This window comes from Stomoxys calcitrans, chromosome 5 (genome assembly GCF_963082655.1).
Source record: "Stomoxys calcitrans chromosome 5, idStoCalc2.1, whole genome shotgun sequence".
Classification (NCBI taxonomy): Eukaryota; Metazoa; Arthropoda; class Insecta; order Diptera; family Muscidae; genus Stomoxys; species Stomoxys calcitrans.
The window spans coordinates 89160535-89175230 of NC_081556.1; the positions used below are offsets into that span (position 1 = coordinate 89160535).

Here is a 14696-nt window from a genome sequence, read left to right on the forward strand (position 1 = left end):
CAATAAGTTCGATCGGGCCGAACTTTGGATACCACCTCGGGGATATATGTAAACCACCTTTCGTTATAATCCGGTGAAAATGCATAATTTATGCCCCCATAGCAGCTACGTCGGATTCGGTCTGATTTGGACCAAATTCGGTTCAATTTTGTAGATCAAAATATTGGTCTTTTTGGTAGCTATATCCAAATAATGACCGATCTGAACCATATACGATACGGATGCCAAAAAGCATAACATAACACTGTTTATGTTATAAGTCACTGTTTAAAATTTTACGAAATTGGATTATAAATACGCTTTTTATGGGGCCAAGACTTTAAATCGAGAGATTCGTCTTTATGGCAGATATATCCAATTGTGAACCGATCTGGGCCAAGTCGAAAAGCCTAACAGAACTCACTTTCCCGAATTACGGCGAAATCGGACAGAAAATGCGCCTTTTATGGGCCGAAGACCTTAAATCGAGAGATCGGTCTATATCCAAATCTGGACCGATCTGGACCAAATTGTCGAATGTCGATGGACCTAACACAACTCACTATCCCAGATTTCGGCGACATTTTATGGACCCAAACCCTTTAATTGAGAGATCGGTCTATATGGCAGCTGTATCAAAATCTGAACCGAACTGCTGGAGAATGTCGATGGGCCTAACACAACTCACTGTCCCAAATTTTGGCAAAATCGGACAATAATTGCACCTTTTAGGAGCGCAGGACCTTCAATCGAGAGGGCAGCTATATCCAAATCTGCACCGATCTGGGCCAAATTGAAGAAGAATATCGACTGGCATAACGCAACTAACTGTCCCAAATTTGAGCAAAATGGGATAATAAATGTGGCTTTTATGGGCCTAGGACCCTAAATCGGTGGATCGGACTATATGGGGGCTATATCAAGAACTTAACCTGCTTATGGACAAAAAAAGAATCTGTGCAACGTTTCAGCTCAATATCTCTATTTTCAAAAGACTGTATCGTGGTTTTAACAGAAAGACGGACGGACATGGCTAGATCGTCTTAGATTTTAACGACGATCAAGAATATCTATACTTTATAGGGTCGGAAATAGATATTTCTGTTTTGCAAACGGAATGACAAAATGAATATAAAAAGTTTTCAAGTTTTTATTAGAAAACCCGATACTATATGCGGTCTTAGACAAATATTTCGATGTGCTATAAACGGAATGCCGCATCCTATGGCAGAGGGTATAAAAATCTTTAACAAAAAAGGTATACAAAGTCCATTCATAACCTGGAAGATTCAATTTTATGAAAGTTCGAATTTGTTGTAGTCTACTACTAGTACCCAAAGTCCGGACAGGCCGAACGTAATGTCTCATTTATTAAAATTCAAATAAAATTTTACAATCGTTCAATGTTACAGAGTATGCAACGCATAATTTAATATAATTCGCATATCCCTCGTCACAAATAAATGCATGTTTATTTAATTGTTTTTAATATTTATTCATGATCACGATATAAATCGTTAAGATATTAAATTGCCGTTAATTTTAATACTGTCAATTACTTAACTGTAGAGATACGATAGATATTTCATTAGTCCAAAATCAAGTATTCTGGATTTCTAGTTGAATTGCTATTTGGAGTCTGAACGAAAATTTAGTAACATATTAAATTTTGTTTTGATCGGTCGAAAAGCTTTCCAACAGCGCAATTAAAACAACTTGTCTACTTACCCAATCCATAAGTTCAATGGACAAAGTAAAAATGAAGTATTCTCTTTTTGTTGTAATAATCCTTTCGGTGTCAGCTGCTGTGTCGATAGTGCAAGGTGCAGGAGTAGGTGAAGAAATTAAATGTGAGTCAATATTTAAACGAAAATTGGATAAGACTGCGTAAAATCAATTAATTTGTCAAATTAACACCCAGTAAGACTAAGCTGGTACTTTGGTGCAGGAAATGATAGCTGGGCATTCTTAAGAGGACGTGCCCAGTATGGGATAGAGTTGCCACTGTCTACGAAGGCCCAGTACCTGGACGTCATTCCTGAACAGAAACTGAATTGGCGAAGGATTGCCGGGAAAACAATAAAAAGGAACTCAATACTTCCTACTCCTTTCGCAAGTCAATAGGAAGGAGTTAGGCGCTTAGGGAATGGTTTACGGCGATTGTTTGGCCGATTCTAACATATGTATGTAGGGTGTGGCATCAGACTCTGCACAACTGTTCCCTCCAGGTGACCGTGAAGGTACAGGTCTCACAATGAAATTCCAAGTTTATATTGGGCTGTAGTACAGAAGGTTGAAAATATGGTAGGAGCTATAGTTCAATCTAAACCGATTTTGATAAAATCGCGGACAGGCGGACACGATTAACCGAATCAGGAAACATGTCTGATTCGAACGTTACACTGCATCAATGCAGAGTAAAGTTCATACTTATTGCTGCCAAATATCATTTTATCTTCTTTAATTGGCTATGATAGAACATTTGTTCCACTAGCCGAATGTAGAATAGCCTTCCAATCTCCACGATCTTCTGCGCTCCTTCTATAATCTATGACACCAAATTTCGAGGTGTCTCCCATACTTCACCTTTCCATCGGGCTTTTGGTCTTCCCGGTTTGCATGTACCATCGTGTTTGCCTTCAAAAGACTTCTTTGCTAGAGCTTTTTCATCCATTGTGACAGCATGATCTAACCAACGCCACCATTGTGCTTTGATCCGTTTAACTACGTTATCGTCTTCATACAGCTCGTGGTTCATACGACGCCTATATTATCCATTAACTTAAACGGGTCCATATATTTTACGAAGAATCTTTCTCTCAAATACTTTAAGCACTGCCTCGTCTGCTTTCACAAGTACCTATGCCTCAGAACTATATAACAACACGGGTAGTATCAGTGTCTTGAATAGTGTAATCTTCGTCTATCGAGAGGTGGCCTTGTTTTCAAACTGCTTACTTAATCCAAAGTAGCATCTGTTTTATTCTTCGCTTTATTTCAAAACTGGTGTCATTCATTTCGGTTACGGTGTCAGTTACCAGATTTCCTTCTTTGTCTCTGCAAGGTGATGTGCCTGTACCAATGCCATCGGTTTGATGTTTAATTCTTTGGTAGAATTTCCGGACTTCATTCTGATTCCTGTACATCCCAATTCGCTCACACTCACGTCTTTCCGTTTCCTTTCCTGTTGAAGAATTGTTTTTATGCGGATTTGGCCTTTATGGCTAGCCTCTCAACCACCGCAGTAAAGCTTGAGACAAGGTGCTTCATTCTCCGACTAACCACAAATCCACAACCAAATTTATGCCTCGTGTTACGGCAGCTATAATATAGTTGGTCACAATTTGGTGTTGTTGTGAAGCCATTCCCGGTCCATCGCACTTCCTGTAAGGGGATAATATCTGCCTTGTACTTCTCCAATACAACCGGCCAGCGCGTATACTGCACCTTCTCTATAGAGGGTGCCGAAATTCCATGAGCATATCGTTCGCGTGGGTCTTCAACTTTAGGGGGGTCCGTTTTTACTATTCCTTTGTTTCGCAATTTTCATTATAGGACCTAAAATTCTCAATGGCTTCCGTAGAAAGTATGACATCCTACTTTGTGCGGCGTGTTGGAACGGGGTATTGAACACCGATCACCATAACATTTCATATATTGCTTTTTGGGAATAAAAGAACAAAAGTAGAGGGTATTCGTTTCAAAAAAAATCTTTTGGGTTTTTGGGAAATTCTCGTGGACAAACAAGCGACTTTGATGATTCTGGAGTAGGGCCGTGTGGGACCCAGACTGAGTTCATAAATGGCATATTTCTTTCACATATTCGGTGTATTTGGATTTTTGTGTAGTGACTACATGCAAAATTGCCCATTAACCTTCGAAAAAGTAACATAAACATCCATTAGGGCTTTGTAGTTCCTTGTCATTGCCGAGTCCGAACGGCTTGCCTTTTAGCGACACAACTAAGTAGAGAAGTTTAAACGGCTGATAATCTAGGTGGTGACATAACCATCATTGACAATTTCTTTCTGAAATTCTCGGCGTGTTTTGGACTCAGGCAGTCAGCGTAAAGCGTTTACTCTTGCTTTGTATACTCATTTCCAGTCAATCTTGAAAATACCATAATCAAAATGCATTTATTTTCATATTTTCAGATACCATTCAGGAGTTACCACCGCTTTACAACTTCGATGATTACGATTTATGCTTCTTTAATAAGACATCTGCTTTGTCATCCACCTATTGTATGGTCTACGCCGAGGTGCAGCCAGATAACTCCTCTCAGCTATGGGAAAAAATAGAAGTGCATAATAGGCACAGGTTTCATTATCATCATGACAAATTATTCTTTGGCTTGTGTGTGGAGAGATGTTTAAACTACATTAAATCAACGGATGATTTTAACTCTAATGACAATACAGAAGTATTAGATAGAGAGGTCAGTATTTCCTTAAATTATACAAATACTTATCTTGTTAATATGATAAATTCTTTATGATGTCTTAGGTGGTTCAATTTTTTCAAACAGTTCACAAACGACCCCTGGATATTGAAATGCGCTCAAATTATTCTACAATGATTCAAAGATGTTTAAATGAGGAGTTCGAAAGGAAGTACGATTTAAAATTAAAAACTTTTATTGAATATTGCGAAAGAAATCCAGATGCTGAACAATTCGAGAAAGGTAATGTTATTTACTCGTCTTTTCTATAGCCAGAGTCATTTGATGTAGTCATTTTGTCTCGCCTGCAAACTCGAGATAAACTTAATGATCGAAGAATTTTTTGTAATGAAAAAGTAAAGCCAGAAGATACTACAACACCAACCATTGTATGACGCGTTTCGACCTCTTGGCTGAGGAGACCTTTAGTTAAGGGGCGGGCCGTACATCGAATTCATTATGCAAATGCCTTTGTAGTGTTAGTACGGCACTAACCCAGTTCGACATCTTGTCTACTAGCTGTTCTTTTTCCAATGCATGTTTGTGTTGTATTGGGTTGCCCAAAAAGTAATTGCGGATTTTTCATATAGTCGGCGTTGACAAATTTTTTCACAGCTTGTGACTCTGTAATTGCATTCTTTCTTCTGTCAGTTATCAGCTGTTACTTTTAGGTTGCTTTAGAAAAAAAGTGTAAAAAAAGTATATTTGATTAAAGTTCATTGTAAGTTTCATTAAAAATGTATTTACTTTCTTTTAAAAAATCTAATTGCGGATTTTTGGGCAACCCAATAGTATGGATTTTCTGTCACTCCGTACAATTCCTTAAAAGGAAACCTTTGATTGACTATAGCCTTTGCTTTTATATTTCTTCATAAAATTGTATGAATAAACTTCCTTTTAGATGTCGCTGAGGACATACTCTACAGGATTGTAAAATTGGTGTTTCTGTTGGTCATTTTCTCATCGTTTTACGATTACTATTTAAAAACTCATCAAACGGAGAAAAATGGAACTAATGATTTCTACAAAATCAACTATAAGGAAATAGGTAAAAAAATTCAATCATTCATCATTTGTTAAAGTACCAGTTGTATGAAATGTTTAACTTTTGACCTTAGGGCCGCGTGTCTTGACATCATTTTCAATACCTCGCAATTATTATCGTCTCGTGCAGCCCTGTCATGGCATTATTGGCAATGAGTTTTCTTATCTTGATGGCTTTCGTTCAGTATGCACTTTAATGGTGCTGCAAGGGCATACCTTCTACATGGAATTTTTACATCTTCAAAATCCCGAATATTTTGAGAATATTGCCAAGACTAAGTTGGGTCTAGGCATTCTCAATACATCAACCATAATTGAGATATTTATGGTAATGAGCGGTCTATTGTTCTATGTCAAATTCAATGAAGGGCGATATGTGAATCCTCAAACAAGCTGGAGGAAATGTATTCAACTCTTTGCAATTATTGTAACTGGCCGTTTGCTTAGGTAAGAATTATTGATTTATCCGCAGTAGTTATGTGTTATTTGGTTAATTACATTTTAGATTTCTACCATCTGTGGCATTGACTATTTTAATCAATGCCACTGTTTTAAGCAAATTAACAGATGGACCTTTTTGGCGTCACATCAGCGAACCTAGTCGAGTCTTTAGTCGAGAAAATTGGTGGCAAAATATTTTTATGATCAACAATTTCACCCCAAGACATTCGGTAAGCTTTACATTGATTTGCCATTTAGCAATAGCGATTTGTATGCTGTCTTCATTTGAGTTTTAGGTTAGTGGACACACCTGGTACATAGCAGCCGATTTCCAGCTATTTGCCTTCTACACCATGGTGCTGATATTCATTTTCAAGTAAGTTATGATTTACATCTCTTAACTAAAAAGGCATTAAGCTTGTCCGTGCCAACCACCAAACACTTCGGATATCAGTATTTAACTCATTACGTCAATTTCTGTGAAAAAAATCACCATTTATGAAACATGAGCAACCTCACCGAAATAATTAATAATTAAGCTATATTGAAAAGAGGGTGCAGACTATGAACATAAGTAGTCGGCTTGTTGTGTGCTCTGAAAACTACAAAGTAACCTCTAAAAAGAAAATTTTAAGTTAGGAATTCCGTGCTACTTACAAAATCCTTAATTGTTTTCAATACCACTCCCCTAAGTTGGTTCATGTCTGCTATTGTGTCTCCACCTAAGTGCCGGCATGTGTTAGACGCGAAAGGCGGGCAATGACAAAGGAAATGCTCCAACATCCCATCTGATTTTCCAGATGGCAATACTAGGGTTCCGTCAATCCAAGACTGTGCCGATGGCAGCAGTGCCTCGCTCTCGACTTCAAGTTCATCTCAGGTATCCGATCAGAAACCTCTTCCCTTCCTTCCAGGTTTCCTATCGTCGCCTCGATTATACCGCGATGGTATGAGCTGCTTTCATCCTTAATCCATTCTCCCATCGACTTAAGTTTCATAGCCGCAGTGGCTGCCTCACACTTAATCTCTATGTCAATAGGTCGGATATCTAGAATAGTCTCCAGTGCCCTAGTGGGCGTGGTCCTCATCGCTCCGCCTATGCCAAGGCAACAAGTTCTCTGAACCTGTTGTATGGTCCTTATGTTACACTTTTTCTCCATAGCAGTCCACCAAAGTACTGAGGCGTAAGTAAGTATTGGTCTCATCACTCTCCTGTAGATCCAGTGGACTATCTTCGGACTCAGGCACCATTTTGAGCCCGTCTACATAGTGCCCAACATCTGTGAGCCTTCTCAGTACGCTCCTGAATGTGACACTTCCAATTCAGTTTCCTGTCCAAGATCACAACTAAGTATTTGACCTTGTCAGATATCGCATAGCTCGTTCGGATCCATATCGGGCCCTGACGTTGAGGAGCCCAACACAATTAATTGTGCAAAATTTTAAGAAAAATCGGAATACGAATGCGCTACTTATGGGCCTAAACTTAAATCTGGAGATAGGTTTAAATCACATCTATATCCAAATAAAGACCATATCGAGCACGAATGTCAAGGAACCTAACACAACTCACTGCCCAACATTTTTGAGAAATCGGATAATAAAAGCGGCTTTTCTGGACCCTAGACCTGAAATCGGGAGATCGATATATATGGCAGCTATATCTATCTAGACATATACCGAACTAGACCATATTGAAAAGGGATGTTGAAGGGCCTAACACAACTCACTGTCCCAAATTTTGGCAAAATCGGACAAAATCGGCCATTTATGGGCCCAAAACCTTAAATCGAGAGATCGGTCTATATGGCAGCTATATCCAAATCTGGACCGATCTAGACCAAAATGAAAAACGATATCGAAGGTCCTAACACAACTTACTGTCCCAAATTTTGGTAATATCGGACAATAAATGCGCCTTTTATGGGCCCAAAACCTTAAATCGAGAGATCGGACTATATGGCAGCTAAATCCAAATCCAGACCGATCTGGGCCAAATTGAAACAACAACTCATTGTGCCAAATTTCAGCGAAATCGGATAAAAAATGTGTCTTTTGTGGGCCCAAGACCCTAAATCGGGAGATCGACTTATATGACAGCTTTATCTAAACATAGACTGATCTGAACCATATTCAGCATGGATGTCGAGGAACTTAACACTTAACTTAACTGTGCCAAGTTTCAACAAAATGGGGCAATAACTGCCGCTTTTATGAGCTTTAGACCATTTATCGGGAGATCAGTTCCGACGAGGCCTATATCAAGATATAGTCCGACCTTTGAACTTAGCCCGCCTGTGAACAAAAAATAATCTGTACAAAGTTTCAGCTCAATATCTCTATTCTATACCCTCCACCATAGTATGGCTATAATCTAGCTATTCCGTTTGGAGCACCTCGCTATATTTATCTGGGACCCCATAAAGTACATATATTTGTGATCGTCTCAACATTCTGATTCGATCTAGACATGTCCGTCCGTCTGTCGAAATTAAGATAGCTGTCGAACGCGTAAAGCTAGTCGCTTGAAATTTTGTACAGATATTTAATATTGACGAACATGGATCGTTGGAAATTGCAAATTGGCCATATCGGTTCAAATTTTGGATATAACTCCCATATGAACCGATCTCCCGATTTGACTTCATGAGCCCCTGGAACTGCAATTTTTGCATGATTTGGCTGAAATTTTGCACGATGAGTTCCGTTATGACTTCGAACAACTGTGTCTAGTACGGTCCAAATCCAAATCCTTAACCTGATATATAAATCGATCTCCCAGGGGCTCAAGAAGTCAAATCGGGAGATCGGTTTATTTGGGAGCTATATCAGGTTATAGACCAGCACAGTTATTGGAAGTTATAACAGAACACTACATGATCAATTTCAATGAAATCGGACGAAAATTGCGGCTTGTAAGGGTTCAAGAAGTCAAATCGGAAGATCGGTTTATATGGGAGCTATATCAGGTTATAAACCAATTTGGACCGTACTTGGCGCAGTTGCTGAAAGTCATAACAGAACACTATGTGCAAAATTTCAGCCAAATCGGAAAAAAGTGCGGCTTCTACGGACTCAAGAAGTCAAATCGGGAGATCGGTTTCTATGGGACCTATATCAGGTTATAGACCGATGTAAACCATATTTTACATACCATGTGCAAAATTTCAGCCAAATCGAAAAAAATTGGGGCTTCCAGGGGCTCTTGAAGTCAAATCGGGGCATAATAAACCACTACTTGCAAAATTTCACTCAAATAAGACATAGATTGGGACTTCTATGCGCTTAGGAAATCAAATCGAAAGACCACTTTATATGGATGCTATCTTCGAATCTGAACCGATATGACCTATGTGCCATCCAACGACCTACATCTACAAGAATTATCTGTACAAAATTTTAAGCGGATATATTCGTTCGACCGTTATCGTGATTTCGACAGAGGGACTAACAGATATTGCTACAACGACTTTGAGTATCAAGACTTTATGGGGTCGCAGATCAAAATTTCTAGATTATACAAACGGAATGGTGGCTGTTATAAAAATACTAGTAAAATTCTCTAACGTCATTTCAGATATCCACAGTACAAAAAACGAGTATTGGCTACATTATCCTTCCTAGCTGTGTTCATACCAACGATGGTCAGTTACACTTTTAAATTGGAACCATCTTTTATGATAAAACCAGAGTAAGTCATTCTTTCGAAGTCCACAATCGAATATGACAAATTTTCTTTCTTTGTCTTCTTCCAGAGCCTATAGATATGGGTTTTTCAAGGACATGAAGGTATTTGGATATTTATACATACCCTTCTACACCAATATTGGTGGTTATCTCTTTGGAATTTTGTGCGGAGAGTTATATGTGAAGTACCTTAGCAAGGATGAGATCAGACGTAAGGTTCGTGGTGTACTCAAATATGAACTGGGTGCATGGGTAACTCTTCCAATTGCCTGTGGCATATCGTTATTGGGAACCATTGCCATCTTTCAGCAACCATCCATATGGACTGCTCTATTCAGTGGTCTTAATCGCAACTTATGGATAATCTTCGTATGTGGCATTCCCGTGCTTGGTATGGCTTGCAAGGGAGGATGTGAGTTGATCATTGGGATCAAAATCAGATTTCTTTCAATAATTCCCAACCTATTTTTCCAGTGATGGCCTATGATTTTTGCTGTTTGCCCATATTTCGGGTGTTGGCGCGTTTATCATTCCAAATGTATTTGTGGCATGTCTTAGTCTTACAGATCGCCAATGGTTACCAGCGCCAGCCCCATCACATGACACACATGTATTTCGTAAGTTATCCTTTACATCTCAATATAATTTCACAAAAAAACTCAAAATGTCGTTTTTACAGAATGGCCAAGGCATGATCACCGTATTCATGTCAATAATTGTGGCATTTTTCGCATGTCTGCTGGTGGAGTATCCAATAGCCCAATTGTTCGATACATTGATGGCCAGTACAAAAAGACGGACTTTAGGTGAGTAGATTAAAATAACAAGGCTAAGGTTGTATCAAACCCCATTTATAGTTCACATGCAAACCTCTTGAATGTTTTTTCCGAATTGAGTCCGGTCCACCACCGAAGAATGGGGGTATATAAATTTTGTCATTCCGTTTGCAACCCATAGAAATATACATTTCCGACCCTATAGAGTATAGATATTCTTGATCGTCATAAAACCGTCTACCGTCTTTCAAAATAGAGATATTGAGCAGATTTTTTTTAAGTTAAGTTCGAAGATTAAGGTTAAGTTCGAAGTGGAGCTATATCGGATTATATCTTAATATAGCTCCTATATAGACCGATTAGCCGATTTAAGATCTTAGGCCCATAAAAGTCACATTTATTACCCGATTTTGCTGAAATTTGGGGCAATAAGTTGTGTTAGGCCACTCAACATCCTTCTTCAATTTGGCCTCGATCGGTCCAGATTTGGATATAGCTGCCATATAGACCGATTTCTCGAATTAAGGTGTTGCGCATTTATTGTTCGATTTTGCCAAAATTTGGGTCAGTGAGTTGTGTTAGGACTTTCGATATCCTTCTTTAATTTGGCTCAGATCGGTGTTGATTTGGATATAGCTGCCATATAGACCGATCTCTCAATTTCAGGTTTTTGGCGCAATTATTGTCCGATGTCGCCGAAATTTGGTACAGTGGGTTGCGTTAGGGCCCTTGACATCTTTCTGTTTTTGGCCTATAAAAGACGTATTTATCGTCCGATGTCGCCGAAATTTGGTACAGTGAGTTGCGTTAGGCCTCTCGATGTCTTTCTGCATTTTCGCCCAGATCGGTTCAGATTTGGATTTAGCTGCCATATAGGCCGATCTCTCGATTTAAGGTCTTGGCCCAATAAAAGTCGCATTTATAATCCGATTTCACCGAAATTTGGGGCAGTGAGATGTTTTGGGGTCTTCGACATTTTTCTGCAATTTGGCCCAGATCGGTTCAGATTTGAATATAGCTGCCGTATAGACCGATCTCTCGATTTAAGATCCTGGGCCCATAAAATACACATGTATTGTCCGATTTCGCCGAAATTTGAGTTAGTGAGTTGTGTTAGGCCCTTTGAAATCCCTCTTTCTAATTTGGCCCAGAACGGTTCAAATTAGGATATAGCTGCAATATAGACCGATCTCTCGATATAACGCTTTGGTCCCATAAAAGGCGCATTTATAACCCGAGTTCGATGATATTTGACACAGTGACTTATGTTAGGCTTTTCAACATCCGTGACTTATATGGTTCGGATATATCAATGAGGTGGTGGGTATCCAAAGTTCGGTCCGGCCGAACTTAACGCATTTTGACTTGTTTATTTGTAGTTTGTAGGTCATTTTATATTGAAATATCCATAATAATATTTTATTCAAATTGTATTTTTTCAGAGGGGGGAAAAGCGAAAAAGTGTATCTAACTTGGATAATTAAAAGAAATTGGAAATATGTGCGTAGTTTAAGTCCACCATTGTTAATTTTTGCTTTTTTAATTTTAAATAAACTGATTTAAAAATTTAATTGATTTCTTTTTTTTTTTAAACCAGCACATGAAAGTATTCGGTGAGATTTTTTTTTGGACTATACAACAATCCCTTTATTATAATCAAATGTTTCGTGCCTGAGCTTTGTCAAAGATCAAGTAGACAGTTTATTCCTAAGCCGCATTCAGTATTTTGATACTGTATTTTGTATCCTTTTCCTAGCCGAAACAAGATGGCAGGCAAATATTCTGCAATCGGTAGCCCTTGATGTTAAGAAAAGTAAAAAGGTAAGTATGAGATTAAAAATCTGTTTAACTGTTGCAGTTTTTTTGGAAGATATTCCTCAGAATTTCGCTAGAAAGGAAATTCAACATCAAATTCAACACTGTTTGCAAACTGTAGTCAAAGACCTACTGGCATATCTGAAAAAAACCAAAATCGGTTTCATACTCTATTGCCACTCATTTTTCCCCGGACTGCCGTACGTTGAAGCGACCTTTTTGTTTGAGTTATCAGTGGCTACGAAACCTTACGTTCTTTCTACTCGAAACCATGGAGCGAATTGCATCCTTCGAATTGCACATATACAATCAGAATGCATTCTTTTATGTGGAGGTAGCGATCCTCGCCAAACTCCATAGGTAAGCAAGTTCGTTCAAATCCATGTCTCCGAACGCGGGAAAATCATGTCTACTGGTTATTTAAAGGCGCCAAAAACTCCCCTTGTCATATCGAGCATCATAGGCACTCAGTATTTAACAAGAGCCGAGTGACACTGTCCACTTGACTTCGCTGATTATCCGCAACTCTGTATCCGAAAAACACTGTATCCGAATCCGAATCCCACTATCCGCAACCCGTGGACACGGCCGGCAGTTCTCAGCTGAGCTCTTCGCGATGATGATGATCACCACACAATTCGGAGCTCAAAGTTCCAAACCTTGTGGTGCTCATAGCCATCCCGTGCCAGTAGTTTGATGGACTGCGATGGAGAAAAATAATAATACAGCAGGTTCAGAGAAAATGCTATCTAGGTTTAAGCAATGCGATGAGAATGACTCATAATCAGACATAAAGACATGGGAGAATTGATAGAAGATAGGAAGATTTTATATCAATGCAGGATAATCGAGGAGACGATAGAAAACCTGGATGGATTGAAAGAGATGTCGGTTGGGATACTTTATACGAAATTTGAGGTCGAGTGCGAGGCACTCGAACCCCAGGAATCCGTAATTTTTGTCCGATATGGCTAAAATTTTGCACATGGTGTTCTGTTGTGACTTCCAACTACTGTGCAAAGTACGGTCCAAATCGGTCTATAACCTGATATAGCTCCTATATAAGCCGATCTAGCGATTTGACTTCTTGAGCCCCTGGAAGCCGCAATTTTTGTTTGATTAGGCTCAAATTTTGCAGATAGTGTTTTCAAAGTGGCATGGGCGGGTTAATATCCGCTCCCTCTTTTCAACCTAACTTAACCTAACCAAGGCGGGGACTCTATAGCAAGCTTGAACCAACTTAGGGTCGAGAAATAGACTTTGGACTTTACTATGGAAATAGACTATGGACCAATGTGAACAATCTTTGGCATGAATGACAAGCGATCGAACACAACTCATTTTTAAAATTTCTGCAAAACCGGACGAATTCAAGATTATCGAGTCGGGACATCGCTCAATATGACAGCAATATCCAAATTTTAGCAAAATCGTATGAAAATGGTCCCTTTATGTGCTCAAGACCTTAAATCGGTCAATATGCACAAAATATGGGCCAATCTGAGCCACGCTCAGCAAAAATGTGCTGCACCCTAATCAGGGACACTCTTATTTCAGGGGAATTTAATGAAAAATGCGTCTTTTATGTGTTCAAGACACCCTTATCGGGCGATATGGCCTATAAATAAATTAAAAAGGTATAAAAACCTTAAAAAAAACAACATCGAAAATCGTGTTAAGTTCGGCCAGTCAGAATCTTGGAAACCCAACACCATGGATTCTGCTAAAATATAGGAGCTAAATCTGATTATAGACCGGTTTAAACCGTACTCGGTACAGTGGTTGGAAGTCAAAACAGTACATTATGTGCAAAATTTCAGACAAATCGGATAAAAGTCGCGGCTTGTAATGTCTTAAGAATTCAAATCGGTTTATATGGGAGCTATATCTAAATTTGAACCGATGTGGCCCATTTGCAATCCCCAACGACCTACATCAATATTAAGTATCTGTGCGAAATTTCAAAGGCCTAGCTTTACGCTTTCAGCCGCTATCGTGATTTCGACGGACGAACGGACATGGCTAGATCGACTCAGAACTTCGAGACGATCAAGAATATATTTACTTTAGACGAATATTTCGAGGTGTTACAAACGGAATAACTAGATTAGTATAGCTCCATCCTATGGTGGTGGATATAAAAAACAAGTAAAATCGTGCTAAGTTCTGCCAGGCCGGATCTTGGGTACCTACCACCATGGGTTCTGCATAAAATGTGGTCTTATTCACTTAGTTTGTGTTTGAATTATCTTGTAACAATCTAATCGGTTATTGATTGAGGCTTCTATGGGCTCAAGAAATCATATCGGGGTATCGAATTTTAAGGGGCCAATATTTAGGATTCGTTGTGAGTATTGGGGGACACAAGTGTACTTCACGTACCGAAATTCAACCAAATCGGAGATCGGTTTATATGGGGCTGTATCAGTTTATAGACCGATTCTGGTCATATTTGATCCAGATATTAGAAGTCATAACACAATTTTTTGTGCCAAATATCAGCTAAATCGGAG

The 14696-nt window shown here is 39.0% G+C and overlaps 1 protein-coding gene across 1 annotated transcript; it reads left to right on the forward strand.

Annotated features, from left to right (window-relative positions):
- Positions 1 to 1686: 1686 nt before the first annotated feature.
- Positions 1687 to 11939, forward strand: LOC106081683 (O-acyltransferase like protein-like). Its single transcript, XM_013243831.2, has 12 exons — positions 1687 to 1829; positions 4134 to 4417; positions 4486 to 4663; positions 5322 to 5468; positions 5539 to 5911; positions 5970 to 6135; positions 6202 to 6281; positions 9483 to 9596; positions 9661 to 10004; positions 10067 to 10209; positions 10272 to 10398; positions 11811 to 11939. Exons 1-12 carry the CDS (start codon positions 1724 to 1726, stop codon positions 11837 to 11839), a joined length of 2091 nt encoding a protein of 696 aa, XP_013099285.2. The 5' UTR covers positions 1687 to 1723; the 3' UTR covers positions 11840 to 11939.
- The last annotated feature ends 2757 nt before the right edge of the window (positions 11940 to 14696 follow it).